The sequence below is a fragment of the Physella acuta genome, unplaced genomic scaffold (genome assembly GCF_028476545.2).
Source record: "Physella acuta isolate Inbredline_101_S28 unplaced genomic scaffold, ASM2847654v3 ptg000699l, whole genome shotgun sequence".
NCBI lineage: Eukaryota > Metazoa > Mollusca > Gastropoda > Physidae > Physella > Physella acuta.
Genome location: NW_026732218.1, coordinates 692,356 through 717,942, shown reverse-complemented (window position 1 = coordinate 717,942; position 25,587 = coordinate 692,356). Strand labels below are relative to the sequence as shown.

The 25,587-nt window shown below is 37.0% G+C and overlaps 2 protein-coding genes across 2 annotated transcripts in view; both read left to right on the top strand.

Annotated features, from left to right (window-relative positions):
- The window catches only part of LOC131949505 (nidogen-1), a 59,398-nt gene extending 44,574 nt beyond the window's left edge, over positions 1-14,824 (top strand). Inside the window, exons 16-27 of the mRNA XM_059311397.1 lie at positions 267-485; positions 3,393-3,536; positions 3,932-4,060; positions 5,425-5,553; positions 6,612-6,737; positions 7,360-7,470; positions 8,016-8,138; positions 10,410-10,581; positions 10,999-11,156; positions 12,329-12,452; positions 12,847-12,965; positions 13,759-14,824. Coding sequence (XP_059167380.1) covers positions 267-485; positions 3,393-3,536; positions 3,932-4,060; positions 5,425-5,553; positions 6,612-6,737; positions 7,360-7,470; positions 8,016-8,138; positions 10,410-10,581; positions 10,999-11,156; positions 12,329-12,452; positions 12,847-12,965; positions 13,759-13,889 — 1,685 coding nt within the window. The 3' untranslated portion in view covers positions 13,890-14,824. The remainder of the gene's footprint in view (positions 1-266; positions 486-3,392; positions 3,537-3,931; positions 4,061-5,424; positions 5,554-6,611; positions 6,738-7,359; positions 7,471-8,015; positions 8,139-10,409; positions 10,582-10,998; positions 11,157-12,328; positions 12,453-12,846; positions 12,966-13,758) is intronic.
- Positions 14,825-16,739: 1,915 nt separating this feature from the next.
- LOC131949514 (trypsin alpha-3) lies at positions 16,740-23,647 on the top strand. The gene is made up of 9 exons (XM_059311406.1): positions 16,740-16,912; positions 18,280-18,328; positions 18,879-19,005; positions 19,762-19,868; positions 20,481-20,588; positions 20,739-20,896; positions 21,861-22,011; positions 22,810-22,856; positions 23,399-23,647. The coding sequence occupies exons 1-9, from the start codon at positions 16,873-16,875 to the stop codon at positions 23,500-23,502; spliced, it is 891 nt and encodes a 296-aa protein (XP_059167389.1). The 5' UTR covers positions 16,740-16,872; the 3' UTR covers positions 23,503-23,647.
- The last annotated feature ends 1,940 nt before the right edge of the window (positions 23,648-25,587 follow it).

Genomic DNA, 25,587 nt, shown 5'->3' with positions numbered 1-25,587 from the left:
TAAAAAAAAAATAAATGAAAATTTAATTTTTCTATTGTTCTGTATAAATTATTTATAGATTTTATCTAAAGTTAGTATAGCTTTGATCTGACTCATGGTAATGAAAGTAAAAATGGCTGGGCTTTGAACTGACCCCACTTTCCCTGAAACATAAGAACTCTACTCCATTAGTTCTAAACACTAAAAAAAAAAAAAAACAGATGGTATTTATGACCAGCGTCCACATAATATTGACATCAGTTCTGATTTTTTAAATTTTGCTTCAGATTCCTGTGCTGAATGTGATCAGAACGCCAGATGTGTATTTAACGATGACACCAGTGACTTTGAGTGCGTCTGTGACCGTGCGTACAGTGGGGATGGCAAGACGTGCGTGAGGAGGGACTGCAGGGAGGACGTGAGCATGTGCCACCCTGAGGGCGGGCTGTGCTGGCACGACAAAGCCAAGAACTTCAGCTTCTGCAGGTGTAACTATGGTTACAGAGGTGAGCTGTTTGGTGGTTGTTGTAATATAGGTTCAAGAAAATGTTGTTGTTGAAATCTGGTTAAAACAGGTACCACATGTGGAGAATGTATCTGGTCTTCTTTTTATTTTTTTATTTTTTAGGATTAATCTAAGAGTAAATCAGTGTATGACAGTATGTGTAGTTCAACATTAGATGATTAATGTGGTAGGGTGGTAAAGCCTGTGATTACATACTTTATGAATTTTGGTTCAAGTTTAATGAGTACCTGTTGAAGGTTAAAGGTCATTACTAAACCTTAAAGTGAGAAAAAATACTCAATGTATTTAATTTTTACTTGATTATCCCTATTTTAAAAAGTAAATACTATTTACTTCTATCCTAAATAAAAAAAAAATATTGGGTTACTGATCTTATAAAGCTGATGTGTTAGTTATGTTAGTTATATTTATTTTGTTTACCAGTTATATTATCTAGTTATGTCAGGGGTCGGCAACCTGCGGCTCTCGAGCCGCATGCGGCTCTTTTGATATCAAGATGCGGCTCTCCAGCTCCTTGCACAAATACTAATAATCTTAATTTTAAAAAATATATTTAAAATAAAAAAAAATTTTAGTGGCTCTTTAAAACCAGGAAATTTCGAAAATTGTAACTTTTGGCTCTTCCGCTTCAAAAGGTTGCCGACCCCTGACCTAGCTGTAACGGTACTTAAGTTATCGTGTTTACACACAGACAGACAGACAGACAGACACACACACACACACACACACACACACACACACACACAGACATACGGACAAGATTTCAAAATTATGTTTTTCCGTATCAGTGAGGTGTAAAACGTCGAGATTTGTAAAAATCTCGATTTTTTTTTTTTGCACGATTACAAGACTTTCTCTATACTTCGTATATACGAGAAAGTAAAAATCAAAACACTAATAGAACTATTACAGCACCACTTAGATAATTTCTGTGGGCCCACACGGTATACTGGCCCGCCGAGTCCACCCCTGGTCTTTAAAGTAGGTCTACATACAATCATGAAATGTGTTTTCTTTAAACAAAATAAAAGGGCTATAAAAATAGCTTAAGGACGATTCACTAAAGCAGGGGTCTCCAAACTGCAGCCTGCGGGCCAGATGTGGCCCGCGATGTCCTCTCATCCGGCCCGCGGAGATATTTTTGTCCAAGGAAAAAGCGTTTGTTGGTGGTGGCTGAGGAACTTTGACCAGAAAAATCAAAGACATTTCTGGAAGAAATTGGCCCCCGAACTGAAAATTGATAGTTAATGCGGCCCTCGGACTGAAAAATTTGGAGACCCCTGCACTAAAGGATTCACATTATAATTTTAACATTACTATTCAATGTTTGTTGTCTAGTCACCTAAAATAATGGGTTTACTATTACCTTTAGCACTAAGAGTGCCCAATGATTTTTTTAGAGACTTTCCTATGGCGGGTGGGGGGGGGGGGGGGGCTTGAGACCTGAGGAAATGGGGGGGAGAGACTTAATTTTCATGAGGCGGGGGTAAAAGCTTATATTTTTTATATAGCTTAAATTATATTTGTTGCGTGGGGGGGGGGGGGGCAGATGAAGAGATGCCTGAAAGATCTGAAAGAAACCCTGCCTATACCGGTTATGAAATATTTGGAGTGGGTAAGCCTATGGTTAAAACAGAACAAACATTTCTTCTGCTAGTCGACTTGGAAATATATTTAGTTCACAAGGGAGACAAGTCTGTTGCCATATTTTGTTCGTCAGAAGAGAGACAACCCAGTCTAACTTAGCACAGAGTAAGCTACGTGTGTTTAGTTCCCAAACTTTGGAAATCTGAATTTTAAAATGTTGATATAGTTTTAAGTAAATTTAATAATTAATTATAAGTAGTACATTGATATACAGAATATGATAATTTATATTTTGTTTTTATTATTCATTGTACTCTGCCTTTGCATTTTATGAATGTGTAATTCTACATATTTTGTTTAATTAGTACAAATAATAATGATTTCTCTTTGCAAAATAGCAGTCACAATTTTCATATTATTCTTTTAGTTCTCTATCTTCCCATACCGTCCATCACCCCATTCAAGCTTATATAGCAGTCTTTTGATGTCAAGAGGCTCTATTGATGTCAAGATGCCATCACCCCATTCAAGCTTATATAGCAGTCTTTTCATGTCAAGAGGCTCTATTGATGTCAAGATGCGGCTCTCCAGCTCCTTGAACAAATACTAATAATCTTAAAAAAAAAAAAAAATTTGAAATTAAAAAAATGTTAGTGGCTCTTTAAAACCAGGGAAATTTTGAAAATTGTAACCTTGTGGCTTTTCGGCTTCAAAAGGTTGCCGACCCCTGAATTATGTGGTTGTAGCTAGTGTAATATATATTGGAAATGTTTTATACATGGGGTTGTCTTCTCATTAATTATTAATTGGATAAATATTGTCATACAATGTCATTTTGCTTACTGACTTACTGTGACTTTTTTTTTGTTCAATTAATTAAAAATTGAAATCCCATATTTTAAACTAATTGAAGATATAAACATATTGCAATACTTATATACTTGCAATTTCCTTGTCTGTAAAAAATTAACAACAAAAATACGTTATTCTGTAACAGTGGTTCTTAACATTTTTGGAGGTACCAAACCAGTTTCATATGCATAATCACCAAACACTTCTTGGTAGTTCTATGGTCCGCACATACAAAACCCAATCACGAATCATAGGAGTGTGTGTCTTGACCTCCACCAAACCCCTAAGACTGACTCACCGCCACCCTGAGATTCTTAAAACCCAGGTTAAGAACCACTGTTCAGTCTAAAGCTAAATATTCTACAAGCTATCAGGGTTAGACCAAGCATCATTTACTATCAGTGACTTGTTGCTTGAACAGAGCCTGTTTATGTTTTTATTTTACCAGGTGATGGATTTAACTGTCAACCAGTTGGATGCGATGTCTACAAGGACTGCGATGAAAATGCCCAGTGTGTGTTCAATGGCACCAGACATGTATGCCTGTGTAATGAAGGATTCACTGGGGATGGCAGACGGTGCAGGCCTAAGGGTAAACATTTTCTGGAGTAGACTTGATTTAGTTATAATTCCTGGGTGTCCAACAGCTCAATGTGTTTATTCAAATTATTTTTTGCTGATTTTGTTTGTAAACTAAGAAGGCCTGTTTGTATTGTTTTTATATTTTTACTTATATTTACCTATTTCACATCAATTTTTTCCTGTATCACAAATTATTACAAATTTTTTCCACACCAACTGTTTTATATATTACACACTATTGCACACACTTTTCACACCTATCATTTTTATAATACAAATTATTATGCATGTTTTTACATAATTTTCCATATTACACATTATTGAACTTTTTTTTCATATATACTTTTCTATATTACACTACATTATACTTATTTCCAACCCATTTGTTTTATTTCCATCTTACAGAAGGATGTGAGGATTACAACGACTGCTCCAGCAATGCCAGGTGTATCCAGAACCCATTAGACACGACCAAGTTTAGCTGCAGGTGTAATCCAGGATATATTGGCGACGGGAGGACCTGCACACTACAGAGTGAGTTTGAGCATTTATTCTAGGGAACTGTGTGCGATCCATTCTTGGCTCAAGTAGACTAGGTTGTACAAGTTTAGGGTAAATGAAATGACAAGCAAAAATGTGAATTTAGTCTAAAAATAAAATCGAGCATACTTAAAAATAATTTTTATGGAGATTTTTTTAAGCTACTAATGTTATTATTATGCCACATATTATTGCTAGAAAGAATATTGTACACAAGAACATGTTAACTAATTCAAGCCATCCCATTCCTCAATAGTCCTACCATGTAACCAGGTCAATAACTGTAACAAAATTTAACCTATGCTACCTATTACTACTAGATACACTAAGAAAACATTGTACACTAGAACATGTTGACTAACTCAAGTCATCCCATTCCTCAACAGTCGTACCATGTAACCAGGTCAACAACTGTAACAAAATTTAACCTATGCTACCTATTACTACTAGATACACTAAGAAAACATTGTACACTAGAACATGTTGACTAACTCAAGTCATCCCATTCCTCAACAGTCGTACCATGTAACCAGGTCAACAACTGTAACAAAATTTAACCTATGCTACCTATTACTACTAGATACACTAAGAAAACATTGTACACTAGAACATGTTGACTAACTCAAGTCATCCCATTCCTCAACAGCCGTACCATGTAACCAGGTCAACAACTGTAACAAAATTTAATGTATTACTGCTAGATACACTAAGAAAACATTGTACACAAGAACATGTTGACTAACTCATGTCATCCCATCAACAGCCGTACCATGTAACCAGGTCAACAACTGTAACAAAATTTAAAGTATTACTGCTAGATACACTAAGAACATTGTACACTAGAACATGTTGACTAACACAAGTCATCCCATTCCTCAACAGCCGTACCATGTAACCAGGTCAACAACTGTAACAAAATTTAATGTATTACTGCTAGATACACTAAGAAAACATTGTACCCTAGAACATGTTGACTAACACAAGTCATCCCATCCCTTAACAGCCGTACCATGTAACCAGGTCAACATCTGTAACAAAATTTAACATATTACTGCTAGATACACTAAGAAAACACTGTACACTAGAACATGTTGACTAACACAAGTCATCCCATTCCTCAACAACCGTACCATGTAACCAGGTCAACAACTGTAACAAAATTTAACATATTACTGCTAGATACACTAAGAAAACACTGTACACAAGAACATGTTGACTAACTCATGTCATCCCCTCAACAGCCGTACCATGTAACCAGGTCAACAACTGTAACAAAATTTAACATATTACTGGTAGATACACTAACAAAACATTGTACCCTAGAACATGTTGACTAACTCATGTCATCCCATCAACAGCCGTACCATGTAACCAGGTCAACAACTGTGATCGCAATGCTGAGTGTGTCTATGACCCTGACCTTATGTCCTACACATGCAGGTGTTCCAGAGGGTTTGAAGGTGATGGCATCACATGCAGGGAGAAAGGTGAGTTCTCTATACCCTTGTGTTTGTTTATTTACTCTTGTTCTCGTTATAAAGCATGTTACCCTTTTTTTAACATTTCCTCATGTTATTTGTAATGAATTCATTACAAATCTTTGTTGTCCTTAGCAAACTGGGCAAATTATGTATACTTTTTATCCCAGCTGAAGGGAGTTTTGCAAAACTTTTTCTCATCCTAATTATAATAGTGACAGATTATGAACAAAATTTATCTTAAACTTAAATAAGTTAAACAGTGAGAATATTCTGAGATTAAACGTGGGGGATTGTTTATACTGGGTTGTTAGGTACCTGACCACACAAGTTCTTGTAATGCTTGAGCTTACCCCTTACAGACCTGGGTTTATACTTTTACTATTCCCCTTCCCATCACTATAGTGCAACAATTCAACTTTTTTATTCTGTGCCCTCATTCCCACCCAGTGGCATGGACTCCCATCAAAGTGGGGTTTTGTTTACAAGCACTAAACAGGTTTTTCAACTTTTTAATGCAGTACTGGGCTAACCTACATTCTCTTTATAAGTTACAAATATTAACAGATCTTTAAGTTTGTATAAACTGAATATCACTGCTTTAAATCTGGGAGTAAAAATGTATCACCTTAGTTGGATGGAGTGCTTTACATGACCTAGTAGTACCCTATATCAAGATTTGGATTTTAAATTCTATTTTGTGTTAAAGTCTCATAAGGCTTAGAGCAGGGGTCTCCAAACTTTTCAGTCCGAGGGCCGCATTTACTATCAAATTTCAGTTCGGGGGCCAGTTTCTTCCAGGCATGTCTTCGATTTTTCTGGGCAAAGCTCCTCAACCATCACCAACAAATGTTTTTTCCGTGGACAAAAAAAAAACTCCGCGGGCCGGATGAGAGGACCTCGCGGGCCGCATCCGGCCCGCGGGCCGTAGTTTGGAGACCCCTGGCTTAGAGTATTACCTAGTGCTGGCACATACATTTTACTGATAACTAAACCACACATATTAGATTAACAAGTCCGAATTCAATAAAATAAGGTTTAATAAAACAATTTTTTTGTTTCTGCAGATATCTTTGACTGTCGCAGGAACCCACGATTGTGCAGCACAAGCGCTTCCTGTGTTCAAGGCGCCCATGAGGCTTATGTGTGTGTCTGTCTGCCAGGGTTCAGGGGAGATGGAGCGGTATGCGGACGTAAGATGTCTTCCCTTCTTGTGGTGTCTTTTTAATGCTAGCTTCATTTAGTCATAAACTTTCTCATTTTTTTGTAATTTATTACACTTTTTGTGTCTGGTCGAATTTTATATGTAAGTTATCTCCCTTTTTGTATGTTATCTAGGGTAAATTATCTCCCATCTTGTGTTAGTTATCTTCTGTTATTTCCCGCTTTTGGAAATTAACTCCCTTTTTAAATATTTTCTCCTGGTTTGTGTAAGTCTTCTCACTTTTTTATGTCCCTTTTTTAATGGAATTTTTAATTGTGTATGTTTTCTTCATTCATATATAAGTTATCTGACTTGTTTATTATGTCTGGTCTAATTGATATCTTTTCCCATCTTATGTTTGTTATCGCCCTTCTTGTGTAAGTTATCTCCCCTTTCTCCCCTTCTTGTGTAGGTTTTTGTTCATCTACTTGTTATTACTTGAAAAGATCATTCTGTAATTGCACCCTAATGTTTAGTATGGGAAAGGCCAAATCTACTTCATTGGTATTGCACACAATGGCCAATAAATAAAATATTCTAATAGCTGTTAGATTAGGCAACTATAACACCTTAACATGAACATCAAAAGAAACAAAACATGTATTCTACAGCTGTTGTGAGAGAAGGATACTATCTAGTCTATGCCCAAGGAGCCAAAGTGATGAGAATTTCAGCTGACAACAAGCCAGGAGAGTATGGCAGGCAAATTGTCCACATCCCTGGTAAGTTGGGCTGCCCACATTTATTTTATTACTTGAATTTGTTTTTTGTAAATTGTAAGAGTATGTTGATACGTTGGTGTGTCTGCAAAAGTTTGAAAAAAAAATTACTTTCTTTTTACTTTAAGCTGTTTCTGAATTGATTTCTGTTAGAATACTTGTGTGTACTCTGTTTTTGCTAGTTTTGTAGACTGTGAGTATAGAGTTGTGTGACTTTTCAAATTAAATGTAGGTGTAATGATATATAGTACAATTGCAGTTGTACTGAAAAAATACAAACACCCATGTAATGATATTATACATGTGTATGTGTTATGATTTATAAGTTTAGGCTTAATGATATAACATGTGTAGTCTCAGTACCATATTACCAGTGTAATTTTAATCATATAATACAAGTGTAAATAATGATATATAAGTATTGGTATAGTGATGTAACATAAATGTAATGATGTAAACCAATGCTAATGAATCTTGTAATGATGTAAACCAATGCTAATTAGTCTTGTAATGATGTAAACCAATGCTAACGAATCTTGTAATGGCAGGTATGTTGGCTGTGGGAGTGGACACAGACTGTCGAGACGGTCACCTGTACTGGACAGATGCCAGCATGGGGGTCATCAGGCGCGCCAATCTTAATGGTTCACAAGTGGAGACAGTGGTCACAGGTCAGTTAGATGGTCATCTTTATATGTGAGTCACAGGTCAGTTAGCTGGTCATCTTTATATGTGAGTCACAGGTCAGTTAGATGGTCATCTTTATATGTGAGTCACAGGTCAGTTAGATGGTCATCTTTATATGTGAGTCACAGGTCAGTGAGATGGTCATCTTTATATGTGAGTCACAGGTCAGTTAGCTGGTCATCTTTATATGTGAGTCACAGGTCAGTTAGATGGTCATCTTTATATGTGAGTCACAGGTCAGTTAGCTGCTCATCTTTATATGTGAGTCACAGGTCAGTTAGATGGTCATCTTTATATGTGAGTCACAGGTCAGTTAGATGGTCATCTTTATATGTGAGTCACAGGTCAGTTAGATGGTCATCTTTATATGTGAGTCACAGGTCAGTTAGATGGTCATCTTTATATGTGAGTCACAGGTCAGTTAGCTCATAATCTTTATATGTGAGTCAGTGAGTTACAGGTCAGTTAGCTGGTCATTTTTATACGTGAGTCACAGGTCAGTTAGCTGCTCATCTTTATATGTGAGTCACAGGTCAGTTAGATGGTCATCTTTATATGTGAGTCACAGGTCAGTTAGATGGTCATCTTTATATGTGAGTCACAGGTCAGTTAGATGGTCATCTTTATATGTGAGTCACAGGTCAGTTAGATGGTCATCTTTATATGTGAGCCACAGGTCAGTTAGATGGTCATTTTTATATGTGAGTCACAGGTCAGTTAGATGGTCATCTTTATATGTGAGTCACAGGTCAGTTAGATGGTCATCTTTATATGTGAGTCACAGGTCAGTTAGATGGTCATCTTTATATGTGAGTCACAGGTCAGTTAGATGGTCATCTTTATATGTGAGCCACAGGTCAGTTAGATGGTCATCTTTATATGTGAGTCACATGTCAGTTAGATGGTCATCATTATATGTGAGTCACAGGTCAGTTAGCTGGTCATCTTTATATGTGAGTGAGTGAGTCACAGGTCAGTTAGATGGTCATCTTTATATGTGAGTGAGTGAGTCACAGGTCTGTTAGATGGTCATCTTTATATGTGAGTCACAGGTCAGTTAGATGGTCATCTTTATATGTGAGTCACAGGTCAGTTAGCTGGTCATCTTTATATGTGAGTCAGTGAGTCACAAGTCAGTTAGCTGGTCATCTTTATATGTGAGTCACAGGTCAGTTAGCTGGTCATCTTTATATGTGAGTCACAGATTAGTTAGCTGTTCATCTTTATATGTGAGTCACAGGTCAGTTAGATGGTCATCTTTATATGTGAGTCACATGTCAGTTAGCCTGTCATCGTTATATGTGTCACAGGTCAGTTAGATGGTCATCTTTATATGTGAGTCACAGGTCAGTTAGCTGGTCATCTTTATATGTGAGTCAGTGAGTCACAGATCAGTTAGCTGGTCATCTTTATATGTGAGTCAGTGAGTCACAGGTCAGTTAGCTGGTCATCTTTATATGTGAGTCACAGGTCAGTTAGCTGGTCATCTTTATATGCGAGTCAGTGAGTCACAGGTCAGTTAGATGGTCATCTTTATATGTGAGTCACAGGTCAGTTAGATGGTCATCTTTATATGTGAGTCAGTGAGTCACAGGTCAGTTAGCTGGTTATCTTTATACGTGAGTCAGTGAGTCACAGGTCAGTTAGCTGGTCATCTTTATATGTGAGTCAGTGAGTCACAGGTCAGTTAGCTGGTCATCTTTATATGTGAGTCACAGGTCAGTTAGCTGGTCATCTTTATATGTGAGTCACAGGTCAGTAAGATGGTCATCTTTATATGCGAGTCAGTGAGTCACAGGTCAGTTAGCTGGTCATCTTTATACGTGAGTCAGTGAGTCACAGGTCAGTTAGCTGGTCATCTTTATATGTGAGTCACAGGTCAGTTAGATGGTCATATTTATATGTGAGTCAGAGGTCAGTTAGCTGGTCATCTTTATATGTGAGTCAGAGGTCAGTTAGCTGGTCATCTTTATATGTGAGTCACAGGTCAGTTAGCTGGTCATCTTCCAATGTTAGTCACAGGTCATTTAGTATAAGTCAGTGAGTTGCTAGTCAGTTACAAATCTGAATTAGTAAGTTACAGTTTAGGTGGGTTCATCATGTATCAAATCAATATGAGTTACAGGTTTTATATGAATTAGTGAGTACTTGTTTCTCATTAAAAATAGTCACAGACGACTTTGCCATTTGAAGTAATATATGACTGTACATCCATTATGTATAATATCTCCCCCCACCTTTCCTGCCCCCCCCAGGTCTGAAGTCTGTGGAAGGAGTGGCCATAGACCACGTAGCCAGAAACATGTTCTTCACAGACTCTGAGTTAGATGTTCTTCAGGTGTCCAAGCTGGATGGCTCCAATGTTAAAACACTGGTCAGCACTGATATGGTCAACCCCAGAGCTATAGTCTTAGACATCAACAGAGGGTGAGCTTGCTTTACTTTGTTTTCCTCTGCATTTGAAACCAGTTTTCATCAGTTACTAATGCTTTTAGTAAAGTAACTCAATTATTTGTGAATGTTTATTGAAATTATTATTTTTTAAAGTTTTTTCTCTACATTAGGGTATATTTTTTAATTCTTCCCCTAGTTTTATTGGTATTTTTTTTTATTTCAGTTTTATTAAATAAAAATTCAATTATTTTATCCTCCCCTTTAATTTTTGTTGTTTGTTACTTTCCTTATGTTTATTATTGGCTATTCCCCTTGTTTTAATACTTTTTAAAAATAGATTTAAGTAAATTTTCCCCCATATGTTGCAGTGTTTGTTACTCCCCTTTGTATTGACTAGTTATTTCCCTTTTTAAAAAAAAATCTTTTCACCACTCCCCCTTTTGTGTACAGAGTTGTGTACTGGACAGACTGGAACAGGAACAAACCCCAGATAGAGAAGATGTACATGGACGGCACAAACAGACAAGTACTGGTCTCTGAAGGTCTCCAGCTGCCCAATGGCCTGTCATTTGATACCTTCTCTCAGACACTGTGTTGGGGGGATGCAGGTAAGCTCAGCTTCAACACACTCATTTTTTTACTTTCTCGTATATACGAAGTATAGAGAAAGTCTTGTAATCGTGCAAAAAAAAATAAATCGAGATTATTACTATTATAAGGCACTTCCTGGCGCCGCAGGCTCTTCAAATTTGGCAGGATCTTGTCTTGGGGCGACAGAACACGGGGGCCGGTTGGCCGAAAAGTCTAAGATGATGGGGTCAAAACTGACCTCGACTGACCGGCGCCTTATATGAACTATCAATCGAAAAAAAATGTCCACAGAGGAACCTCTTCATAACTCCTGAGGTCGTAGACCGACCCTCGGGCGAATTAATTAAGCATTCAAATTCTCAATGTTTTCGAAAGCCTAAGCGAAGCTGGGCAGCATGCCTAGTAGAAATATAATTTGCCTTATTAAGTTACAACAATTTAGTGATGGTGTGCTTGTGCCTCTTAATAGTCACAGTTGTCAAAATTTTGAAAGGCATATAAACAAGGGTTTTGCATTTTTAATGTTATGGAAAATATATAAACAAAGCATATCGCCTCCCCAGAACCAGACTGTTCTAACTGCATTTTTAAAATGTTTGCAACAAAGCTTTAAAGTTTTAATTTTCTCAACATTCCTATATTAAGCACTTGGTTAAATGTATTATGGTGACACATGATTTCAAATGTTACTGCCATGATGCCTTGGTTGATTAAGAACATAATGATGTATTAATCTTGAAAAAAATAATGTAATTAGAACAATCTGGTTCTAGGGAAGAGATGTGTATACCAATTCTTGCCTATGCCACATTTGACTGTTAAACATTATCTTCACTATTCAATTAATTCTGTTGATCATCTATTTTCTTCTCTATTTAATTGATTCTGTTGATAATTTATTTTATCTTCTCTATTTATTAATTCTATTGATAATTTTGTGTCTTCTCTATTGTAATTGATTATATTGATCATATTTTATTCTCTGTATAATTGAATCTGTTAATAATTTCTTTTCTATTTAATTGATTATATTGATAATATATTTTCTTCTCTATGTAATTGACTATGTTGATAATTTATTTTCTCTTCTCAATTAATTCTATTATTAATTTATTGTCTTCTCTATTTAATTGATTATATTGATAATATTTTATTCTCTATATAATTGAATCTATTGCTAATTTCCCAGGCACCAAAACAATTGAGTGCATCAGATCAGATGGGACAAACCGTCGTATAGTGTATGCCGACGCTACTTATCCATTTGACATTACAATGCTCAATAATGTTATTTACTGGACTGACTGGTCAAGGTAAGCTTGTCTTCTTGCTGATGGTGATAACATTATTTCGGCTGTAGATAGTAGGCCTATATTGAATGTATAGAGGAAAAACACAGTATGTCCGGAAAACTAAATATCAAGAAAATTTAGTTTAATTCTCATTCCATTATTAAAAAAGTTTTTTAGAGTGTACTTGCTTTCTGGTTTTCTCACATTTTACAAGTGTGTTCAGGTATTTTGTGTTATTGTTAGTGTACATATAAATGTACATTGCTTTCATAATTAAGTGGACATGCAATATTGGTTTTCTACACAGATGATCAACACACATCCAAAAAATTTCAGGTGAAGTGAAGGTGAAAAATGTGTTTTTTTACCAGGTGTGCTTGTGATTTTTACCTATGTGAAAAATGTTTGTTTTCAGGAAAGACATACCTAACATCAACCAAAATGGTGGAGAAGTGAACCAGGCCTTGAGGCAAGCTTATGGAGGAAATGGTAAAGCATATGGGATTACCTCTGTCAAGGACCACTGCCCTAGAGGTAATCTTTTGGAATTTTGTAATTGTAAATATTTTAATTTTATTGTGGAAGATTCAGTGGTTTTAATTATGTACTTAATATTTCTTATTAAAATATTAAGGGAGTTGGGCAAAAAGGTGAACTTGTCAGCTTTTTTTTTTTAAATTTGTGAAGTTCACACAAAAAAATGTGATTATTCAAATTCTTGCCAGCTTTTGTGAAATCTAAAGTTGGTATAAATTGTGTTGATTTTAGCTTAAACTCTCATTTTTTTTTTTTTTTTAAATGGTAGCCAAAAATGGAGATTTTTAATATGGTTAGTTGTGTTAAAATGTAGTAGAAATGTAACACAAAAGTATTATTTCATCTCAGTGTGGTGTTTGATGTTGCATCCATTATAAAGATTTATACTCATGTATATTTTAAAACTTCTTTTTTAAAGATTTTTCTTACAATCTAAGAAAGACTTTCTGGTCGATTTTAATATCCATGTTCATAAGAAACATTAATTTATAGTTACAATTTAGTTCATTGCATGTACTTTATTTAAAAGTTTAAAAAAATAAATGAAAATAATTTATATACTAATAATTGGCACACTAATTTACAATTAAACATATTTCATGCCTTGAAATGAATTTAAAATTTAAGAAGAAATTTAATGAAATTAGTTGAACACACATTGAATTTATATAGAAAAGGTTTTTTAAATAATTATTTTTTAAATTTTATTAAGAATTAAGGATTTTTTGTACATAGTAAAGATGTATTGTTTTTGTTGGTTAAGACGACGTAAATTTCTTTCTTTCAACAGTAAGAAACGCATGTGGCTACAACAATGGTGGTTGCAGTCACCTGTGTCTGGCCACACCAAATGGAGGAAGAACTTGTGCTTGCCCTGATGGTGTGGATCCAAGAGTGTGCCAGGGAAATAACTCCGGCTAAAGGAATCAAAGTGCCTAAATTCTGTTTTTATGGTTGAGTACATTTTTTGTACAGATGTTGTACCTGGTGGAAAGTGGTTTGTGTGTGTGGTTAACCGATGCATGCTGGGTAAAAGTGGAATATACATTTGCTTTTTTTTTTTTAAATAGGGCTTAACAGTTTATTTTATTCATATTCAGCTTCAGTTTATTTCATGTTGACGAATGGCTATGCTATCCTGTATTCTAATGTATCTTATCATTTGGTTGTATATTTTTGATAATTTCTTCAAAATTTCTTCACTTCAAAAAAGGTAGTTAGAGAAAATCATTTTGTTAAGAATGTGATGCTAAACATAGTTAACATAAATCATGTATGGGGCTAAAGATTACATGGGATCTTATATGCTAAACGTAGAAGCTAATAGCTGACAATCCTAAATATAACGTGCATATATTCATACACCTGTATAACATGTGCATGTAAATACAAATGCATAGGTAGGTGTATGTAACAAAATTCTTATTAAATGTAATAGTTCTAAGTGTACAATTAAGCTGAACATAGTTCAAACAATCAGTTTTACTTCTGTTGGTTATATTATGTTTGGAAAAATGTTAATTAAGTGTCGTTACAAAATTATTAGTAAAAACTTATGTTTTACTGTTAATACCCTGTATAGCTATAACACATTTGTAAATGTATGTTGCTTCAAAGAATCCTCACTCCTTATTGTATGGCGTCATCCCATAATTTCAACATATGTACCATCTTTCTAGTCTTGTGCTGTGTTGGTTCTATAGAGTTGCTTAGGATCATGATTAACTAATTAGATGCTAATTCAGTCGTATGTACCATATGCCTGATGTAATGCTAGTCAATGAATGTAAGCAGTATTACTTTTAGCTACTGAAAATGTAATTAAATATTTTATGTGTAATGTACATTAAAGTTTTTGAAAAAAAGTTTTTTGTTTGGTCTTTTCTTACTGTATATGCTTGTGTTTTTGTGTAGGTATAATGTATGTTGTGTTGCGTTTATTTATTCCAGCCATTTGAAGTGTTGCTTGTCAAAATACAGTGATAAGTACCAGTGGCGTCGCTAGGTCGGGTGTCACCCAGTGTGGCATCTCATGTTGTCACCTCCCCCCCCACCAACAATAAAAAAATAAAAGTTATAGGCTATGTGTATATAAATATGTATATATATATATCTATTATATAAAGCTCAGTTCTGTATGTAACGCATATGTTTGTCGTTGGTCTTGGATGGATTTAAGTGTTAGACAATTATCGTGCGCATTTGTCTAAATTTATGAGTTAAAAAATTACTATTGAAAGTGTTGGGAAATAATTTTCATTTTTCAAATTATAGTAATAATTGTCGGCATGTTCATTAAACACAAGTTTTTAAAAAATATCATCTTTTACAAAAATTCTAATTATGTCTTTATTTAGTCCTATAGCACTTACTTCCCTTTGATAAATTAGGAAAACACAATTACTTCCCTTTATAAAACCATTGCATTAGTGGAAAATAATTTACTTTTTATTAGTTTGTTTTGGTGTTGGGAAAAAAAATAATTACATAATTAGCGGGGATTGATCAAGTGCAAATGTTGTAGGTATTTTACGGATAAGCTTGGAGTATTATAATTGTTCATTACATTGAAACAGGCGCGTTCGTTTAAGTGAGTGCAAAAGACTATGAATAAGTTGGGGTACTATAGTCGTTCATTAAGCTAAAACAGGTGATTCCGCCCCGGGCGTTGATGTTCGCGTTAGTGTTTTCTTTGTGTTTAGGTGGGTTTGCGTTAGTGGTTGCGTTTTGATTTGGTTCGTTTTTGTTCTTTCTTTTTTCGTTTTTGTTTGTGTTTTTTTGTTTGGGTTTGTATTTGTGTTTTTGGTTGGTTTTGCGTTTGGATTTGGTTTGTTTTCGTTTGCTTTTTCGTTGTTTTTTTTTTTTTTTGTTGGTATTGGTGTTTGTGGTTGGGTTTGTTGTTAGATTTTTGTTTTCTTTTGTATTTGTAATTGTGTTAGCGTTATGTTTGCGTTTTGTTGTTTTGGTTGGTTGTGGTTTGGGTGGGCAATGTCGGGTTTATGATGATTACTAAACACACAGGTAATGGTCTTTAACAGAAAGGTTTTTCACAGAAGCCAGAGCAGGGCCTGGCCGGGACGGCTAGTATATATATATATATATATATATATATATATATATATATATATAATATAAACCGACACTTGGTGTTTCCCCCCCCCCCCCTTCCATTTTGCCAAATCGCGTAAAACTGTGATCACATTATTTTAATTCAAAAGGAACAAAGCAACATTTCATGATTTTCTCGACAGTTAGCTTTGGGGTTTTGTACCTCCAAAAAGGTTAAGAACCACTGTTCTATAGTGTGTTCTTAATCAGGTCTTCAAGATTTGTTTGTTGTGCGAATCCATGGTCGTAATACGAATCAATTAGGGCCTATTGATTAGCTTAGCTGATTCACTAATAATGTTGCTTCCAGTTGGTCTGTTCTTTGTGGAGTTCATGTGAACTGGTTTAGTAGTTTGGCGTACAATAAGGTTAGAGAATCCGATCAAAATATGAGGAGTCATCAAGTTCAATAAGTTTACACAGAGAGACTTGCACATTAAATAGTCTCAATACATAACTTTATGTTGCATGCTTGCGTTTAAAAATATGTCCGATAACCTCTATACCTACTTTTATGATGTGTTAAACAGCGCTTTCAAATCGAGAGACAAATGCCTTCTTCTCACACTTAAAATACTTATCTTTTAGATTAGAAAAATAATGCAGTTCACGTTTTCAACAGGTTTAATGCTAATTGGTTCGTTTCTTATCTCAGCTATGATGTGTTGAGTTTGAAAAAAAAAACTTCATTACGTTCAATTAATACTCTAAGTTCGAACACCGAGGGTTAAGATAAAGTAGAAGTAGTTTGAAAGAACTCGCAGAACTGAAGGGAACTTGGAGTGATCCAGTAACTATGGGTCCTTTGGTGGTTTCTTTGTTGCTTCTTGCTACAGGTAAGTACACGATATTGTAGTGGGTTCGTGTCGTTATTGTCACGTGATTTGGTGAGTACCAGATATTGTGGTGGGTTCGTGTCGATATTGTCACGTGAATTGGTGAGTAACAGATATTGTGATGGGTTCGTGTCGTTATTATCACGTGAATTGGTGAGTACCATATATTGTGGTGGGTTCGTGTCGTTATTGTCATGCGAATTGGTGAGTAACAGATAGTGTGGTGTGTTCTTGTCGTTATTGTCACGTAACTTGGTGAGTACCAGATATTGTGGTGGGTTCGTGTCGATATTGTCACGTGTATGAATGTGTACCAGATATTGTGGTGGGTTCGTGTCGTTATTGTCAAGTGAATTGGTGAATACCAGAGATAGTGAGGTGGGTTCGTGTCCTTATTGTTACGTGAATTGGTGAGTACCAGACTTTGTGGTGTGTTCGTGTCGTTATTGTCACGTGACTGTGTGGGTTCAGGGTTGTCGTCGTCTGGTTATCAGATAAAGGGTGGGTAGGGGCGTTAGTGGCTAGACCCCAGGGGGTGGAGACTTATTGAGTCACGTGATCTTCACTGACAACATAGCTTAGATCTACGCAACCGTTAGTCAGGCTTCAGTATACTATACTTCGTGCCTACTGTTGTTACCGTTATTGAATAGATTGAAATAAATAAATTGAATACAAGTTTTACAATCAGTGGAGTGAACATCACAATTTATAATCACCAGTGGCGTAGGCAGGAGGTTTTAGTTAGCTTGGACCCCCCCCCCCCTCCACCCTTATGGAAAGTGTAATAAAATCACAAATATACCTTCTTAAAATCATAATTAACCACCAATCCTATAAGACAAACAACCGAAGATAGGTTAAAATGTATTGAAAGAGACATGTCCGTTTTCAGATAATCAGAGGCGTAGCGAGGGGGGGGGGGGCGCGGGGTGCGGACCGCACCGGGTGACACCATTTAGGGGGGTGACACCAACGCAAAAAATAACAAAATATATAGAGAAAAACTTGAGGGGGGGGGGGGGTGCAAAACGAAAATTTTTCCACGGGAAGGGTCGCTGCGCCTCTGGGGGGTGACACCAATAAGTGCCGCACCCGGTGACACCCGACCTCGCTACGCCACTGCAGATAATACCTACTCAAACGCAGAAACATAAAAAGATACTTTATGAATCAACTTCCAAAAGCAAAATCAACCTGTAATGTAGGTTTTTCTTTTTCTTTTTTTAACAACGGATTTTACAGTAATACTGTAAAGGACTTAAAGTTTGAAGGATCTACATGTAATGTATACTTCACAGTCCCTTACATCTATATCCTCACATTTTCCACGTGATTTATCTTTGTTTATCCCCCCTGTATTTCAGTCAGTGCTCTGCCGCCACGTATTAATGACCTGTTGAGAGAGACGAGAAGGTAAGATATGGGGGGGGGGGGGGGGGCGGGTAACTGTTGTGTACTGGCTGTAGTGTTTCTTTCAGATATTTTTCTCCGTAGGGGGGGGTGCACTTGAAACTTTTGGGAGGTGGAGAGGGGGGGGGGGGCGGACTTTAATTCAGTGCGGACACTCAAGTATACATTTTGTGTATAAATTGTATATATTTTATTTTGTTAAAGGGGGAGGGGGGGGGGTGCCCCTCCAAAGAAATACTTGAAAGAAACTCTGATTGTCTGTATCATACAGTTGATCCAAGCATTCAGCTGATTTCCTGTTGGTCTTCGTTGGTAATTTATAAATAAATATATATATATATATAAATATATATATATATATATATATATATATATATATATATATATATATATATATATATATATATATATATATATATATATATATATATATATATGCCCCGCGTATTCAAATAAGCAAGTAATTTGGTTTTGTTTTGTTAATTTTTGTTTTTGTTTTTAAAATCTGTTTCTATTACCACGGGTGTACCTTGCCTGTTAAAATCTGTTTCAGCCGTTACGATAAAATCGACGCCCCAGGATGTGGCCAGCGACCTTTGATCGTAGGGAATGGAGCCTCGGAGCTTACGACGAGGATTGTGGGAGGTCGTGAGTCCGTGCCCTACTCGTGGCCGTCCATTGTAAGCTCTGCTGTGTTTCTTTATACAGACATTGTCATTCAAACTCCGATAAAAAATTGTATTTACGTAGGCGTGACTATTCATTTATTTATTTATACAGGAATTACCATTCAAACTCTGATAAAATTTTTATCTACTTGGGCGTGACTATATTTTTATTTATTTATACAGGCATTACCATTCAAACTCTGATAATTTTTAAAAATCTATGTAGGCTTGGCTATCCATTAAAATCTCGGTTATTTTTATTTATGTGGGCGTGGCCTTTCGTTGCCACCCATTCCTCAATCCCACTCCTAAAAATATAAAGCTAATAAGTCTAAAGTTCTCTTTTTGAACCTGATAATCCATGGGGCACGTGAAGTAGAGTTTACATGTTTCTGTGACCTCGGCATATGAAGGGATAGTGTCGTCAGCAATATCCCCAGCCGCCTTTACTTTCCCTAAAGTGAGTTAGGTGCACATCGGAGCTGGATGTTCAATTGATTTGAACCCGAATTCGAACTCGAGACTTTTTGGGTTAGCAATCTAGCGCACTACCTCTAAATAGGCCTACTACTGCTATACTATGTTCTGAAATACTACAAACAAAATTAAAAAAACTCGTCATAACCTCATTGTCAGAGACAGTTGAGGCTATGAAAATCACGATATTGAACGTTGCTTTAGTGTATTTCAACTATGTCAATGTTAGGAATTTAGCTTATATTTTACAGTGCGTATAAATAACTCAACTCCTGAACTTTTGTCTTACAGTGCAGTCTGCGTCTCTCAGCCTCCCCCAACGACCACATCTGCGGGTCCACGCTGGTCAAGAGTCTGGACGAAGAATATTACCTGATCACTGCGGCCTCCTGTATCACGTAAGTCGTCACATGCAGGGGGGTAAAGAAAATTTCAGGTGATCCATAAGCAGGGGCGTTTGCAGAGGAGGAGTTGTGGGGCTAGAACTCCCCTATAGACTTCTAAAACATTGTGCTGTCTTAAGTTACAGATATTGGCCACGGCAAGCTCGTGTCACCCTCAGTTTAAGATCTTCTTACACTCTGCAAAACGTTATGGAATGTATAGGTATTTGTAAAATAAAGCTCCCTTTTCGAACCTGACGGTCTATGGGGCAAGTGAAGTGGAGTCCACCTGTTTCTGTGACCTAGGCATATGAAGGGATATTATAGTTATTTGTATATAAATAAATTCATAAATTATATATATATATATATAATTATATGGGCACATTTTTTTGACTCCCTCCTCCCCCCCCCCCCCTTTTATTCTCCATGTTAAAATCCTATCTACGGCCAGGTTTTTTTCAGACGTTTTTTTTGCGGGTAGAGGTCGCTTAAAGCTTTAGGAGTGTGGGGGGCACACTTGATATGATTTGGTGTGTGGGGAGGGGGGTCTAGATGCCTAAAAGAATCTCTGTCCACGCCACTGTCCAAAGCCGTGTGTGCTTGAGCTGCTGTTTGTGTTTCCAGCGACCAGCGAGCCAGTCGCTACACAGCCCACTGCGGCATCCACGATAGGGCCGCGTCTACCGAGCCACACAGGGTCATCATCACCTTCTTCACCTTAGCTGTTCACAGGTGAGTACACATTTGGGGGGGGGGGGGGGAGGGTGGGGGAGGGTGGGGGGCTAGAGGCATGACGAAATAAGCTTGCTTTCATTGACTACATGTTTGCGTCAGTTACACTCACGTGCATGTTTACGATTTCTGTATTTTGCCACCTTCCAGCCAGTACAACGAATGGACGCTGGATTACGACATCGCCATCTTTAAAGTGGCCACGCCCCTGCCCACCAACAACTACATCTCTGCCGTGTGTATCCCCAATGAGGGCTGGAACGATATGGAGCCGGCTATTGTCGCTGGATGGGGATCTCTAAACGAGGGTAGGTTCAAGGTACTTAAACTAATAGGCAAACCGTCAATAATGTGAGCAACTGGAATGATGGGGAACATGCCATTGTGGCTGACTTGGGTAAGTTCAAGTAACTTAAGTCAGTGTACCAACAGTCCTATTTAGTGGTTTTGATATCCCTAATGATTGCTGGAAGGATGAGGAAAAAATCCTTTTTGGCTGGTTGGGGGATCTCTAAATGTGGGTAAGTTCAAGTTACATTAACCAGGGTAAGTTCAAGTTACTTTAATCGATATACAAACAGTCCTAATCGATTATTTTTATATCGCTGTTGTGGTCTGGAACGATAGAAAAAAAAACGATAGAGTGTGTATAGTAACTACTCAAACTAAGGAAAAAGATTTGGATCTAGACCTAGTAATGTGAAGTCACACGCAAGTAATCATCGGCGGGCAAGACTTTGCTGCTGGTTCTCATGACAACAATGCTTTGTCGATAGTTTTGTTTGAGGGATTAGAATGACTTGAAGGGTTAGGTTGGACACAGGAGCTAAGGCCAGTGTTTTTTTCAGGCATTTCTTTGGGGTGGGGGATGGTAGTGCCCCTCGAAGAACGTATACAGCCCAACTCCCCCGTAAAGATATATAATTTTTATAGAAAATATTTACTTTTACGTGTCCCCTCCCAACACCGGAAAATTAATGTAGTCCCCCCCCCCCTAGATAAAAAAAAGTCTGAAAGAAACACTGGTTAGGGCAAAGGCCGCAACGATCAAAATCGTAGTTAGGATCAAGAGACGGGTTAGGGCCAGGATCAAGGTTACCCGCAGAGTCAACATGTTCTATGTCAGTTGTTGGTCCTGTGTGTTGTGGTCAGGGCTAGGGTTAGGGTCCGTTAGGGTCCGACCTTAAAATAAAGATAACATTCGTACAATACGACCAGTCAGTTTGATTACGTCATTACCCTAAATCGCTTTTAATCTTTTAATCCGTGCAGGTGGGATCTCCCCGTACAAGCTCCACCAGGTCAACAAACCCATCAAGCCCCGCTCTGTCTGTGAGGAGAGGTACGGCGCCGCCTCCATCACCATGAGGATGTTGTGTGCGGGTCTCCCAACTGGTGGGGTGGATGCGTGTGAGGGTAGGCAGCCATATTTTGGTTTTCTAGCACCCCCCCCCCCCCATCTATCTCTCCTCACTCTTTTTATCTTTGAAAGAAAACAGAAAGAATTATTTAAAAAACTGTCAATGTTTCACCACACACCCACACCCTCACTACCGTCACACGTCCAGTTCTATTCAAGCATTTCTCCGAGGTGGGGGATCAGTGACACCCACCCCCACCCTCGGACCCAGAGCACTCCACCACCCTCAACCCCCTACCCTAACAAAATATAATCAATATTAATTCATTTTTTTTTTTTTTTTTTTTTTGAAAATCTTTAGTAAAAGGCGAAAGTTTATTTGTTTTCATATCGACAGGAGCTTGAGTTCTTCATAGTAGTTTTTAAAAAAAAAGACCTACTAGTTTTTTCTAAAAATATACACGGTAACTAGCTAATAAATGATTGCTAATAGATTCTTTACCTGAGGTGTGTGACTTACATTTTACAGAGACACAAATAAAACTTTCTCTTTAGGAAAAGTATCAGATATTTATACTAAAGAGAAACGGTAGAGCGGTAGACTTTCTTCGGGGGGGAGGGGGGGGGGGGCGGACACTGTTAAAAGTAAATATTTTCTATATAAACTATATACATTTCATTTCGTTCGGGGGGGGGGGGGGGGGTTAGAATTTTTCCGAAGAGATGCCTGGAAGAAAATCTGTTTAAAATCTTATATTTAAAAAAAAAATCGTTTAAATTTCTAAAAGAATAGATTGTGTATTGTAATATGAGTGATTGTGTATTGTAACATGAGTGATTGTTCTTGTCTCAGGGTGATAGTGGCGGCCCACTCTACACATACAGAGAGGACAGGTGGACACTCACAGGTAAGACACCCTGTCAGATACACCTATGTACAGAACAGGGATTTATGTTATTTTATACATGCTACACATAGGTGATCGAAGGAGTTTTACAGGGAAGTAACTTTGCTAGTCACTGCTGATATAATTGGGTTGGATATTATTTAATTATTTCCCACACTATTTGCTAAATGAAAGTTTTGTTTTATAGTGTACAATATTTTTTAGCTGTAGGTTATACTCGAACTATTTCTATTACCTCTCCCGCCCCTTCTAAATCAAGTGCAGAGCCTCGTAATGTAAAAAATCCTCTGCCTTACCGTAGAGCTTGAATATATGTTTAAAAATATTCCACATAGTTGTTGATTATCCCAAATAAATACCATAATTTAACTACCCTACCTATTGCTTTTAGACTTTAACTAACCCATCTGTAGTTTTTATTTTTAGACTTTTAGCTTCGCTGTAGCTTTTAAATAGTTTAATTACCTCCCCTGTAGTATATTAACTAGCATTACCTCCCCTCCAGTGTTTTGATTGTGCTGACCAATGTGTTTACATCCCAGGTATTGTGAGCTGGGGTATGGGCTGTGGAGTGGCCGGCAAACCCGGAGTCTATGCTGACGTCATCGAGCTCAAGAACTGGATCCACAGCGTCATCAACTTTTAACCTCTGCGGCTATCTGGCTAATGGGCTAAAAGACTAACAGGCCACCCTTGCTTCGTGTGAGACACAGAGAAGAAGAGAATTAATTGAGATTCATGTGGAAAGTACAATTGCACTTCGTAATAAAAATTGACATGTTCTAAACAATTGTATTGGTGTTCTTAATGTGTTCAGCGACATAAATACATCCACAGCGTGATGACACACAATATTTTTTTAATTGGGTTTTTTCCGGGGGGGGGGGGGGCACTAGTAAAAGTATTTATTTACAATATAAATTCCATCTCAATCGGGCGGGTGGTAGACTTTCTCCGGGGGACGGGGACGGGGGGGGGGGGCTCTGCTCTATCCCGAGGAGAGGCCTGGATGAAACTCTGTTATATTGTTGGTTTGACTTGGTTGGACTAGTCCTCTTCATCTCTGTAGACATATGTTGCTTCGTTGTTTGAGTCTTGTGTACAATAAACTTCGTTGTTTGAGTCTTGTCTACAATAAACTTCGCTGTGTGCTGCTTCGTTCGCTGGGAGCCAGCATTTGAGGTGCGTTTTTAGTTGTTTCTTTGTGGTAAAGTCGGTGTCTGTAGCCTCATAATACGAGCACTTATATCTAAATGTCATGTGGGTGTTTAATTGCAAAATGTTTGAGCATGTTTGTATCTATTGTAAGTTTGCATATGCGACAGATTAAGGCGTCGAAGTGTTCCTTAACCATAAAGTTTGCCCGTGGTACGAAGAACAAACAAAAGCAGAGTAGACAATTGTTGAGTCGGTCTTCAGTCGGTGTTTTGGACGGGGTGGTGGCTGCTGACTCGCTGTCTTACTCGCTGTCTCCTACATTAACTTAAGCTGCTTTTGATATTTGCTCCGGTTCTTTCTTCCTTTTGGTTGTTGATGTCAGCAAGATTGTTTGTTGTTGTGAGATTTGAGGGTCGGATGTTTCTTTCTATGGTGTCGATATCTGTGTGATGACTGCATACATGCTTGTTACTGGCTGTTGTGCTGCGTCGCCATGTTGTGGCTGATTAATTTGTTTTGTTTTGTTTTGTTAGGTGAGAGTTCCCAGTCTGTCTTAGCTTTGCTTAAATTTTCATTTTACCGCGATGTTAGCAGGGGCGGAACTACAGTGCCGCCAGACCCCGCATTGCGGGGGGGCCCACGCCATTTAGGGGCCCATGGCCGACCATAATACATTTTTTATAGTTAAAAAAATTAATTTTCTTGCATTCTTGACTTGAGAATAAAAGCTTTTATAAATAACAAACAGATCTACTACATTAATGATGTTATACAGTAGCTAACACATGCTGTTGTGTAAAAAAAATAACGAGATAATAATCGCAATTGTTAGTATGTAAATTGCGCTAAAAATATATGCCTGATCTGTAGTGTGAAAAATAGGCAAACGTTCAAAACACTTCCAAGACTTATTTCCCTTTTTTTAAATAGTTAAATAGGGGTGCTCATAAGCTCCTTTTGATATATTTGTACTAAACAAATTAAAAAGCAATTACTTCTCTTAATTATTACTTGTAAAAAAAAACATACTAAAGAATGACATAGCATAAAAAGGAAACATATTTAAAACAAATAATATAAACTTTAAAAAAAATGAAAATAAACATAACACGAGAAACCATTACACATACAAAGCTTTCACGCTTTATATTCTTTTGACTGGCTAAACTGTAGACGTAGAGGGTAGGCAAACATATTAAATAAGCTAAAAAAAACTAAAAATAATAATTCAAAACAGACTAATGTACTCACACACATGACGTAAAATTTGTTTAAATTGAAAAAAAAAACATTTTTTTTCTCAAAACCCGATCAGGCCAGAAATGAGTATCCAATGTTTGTATTCTGTGTTTGTATATATATATATATATATATATATATATATATATATATATATATATATATATATATATATATATATATATATATATATATGGGGGCCCAGAAATTGTATTTGCGGGGTGGCCCTCCTTTTCTAGTTCCGCCACTGGATGTTAGTGCATTTTTTAAAATAAAATCTGAATTTATTCATATTTCCCCCACATAGTCGATCTATAAATAGCCGTTTGCTACT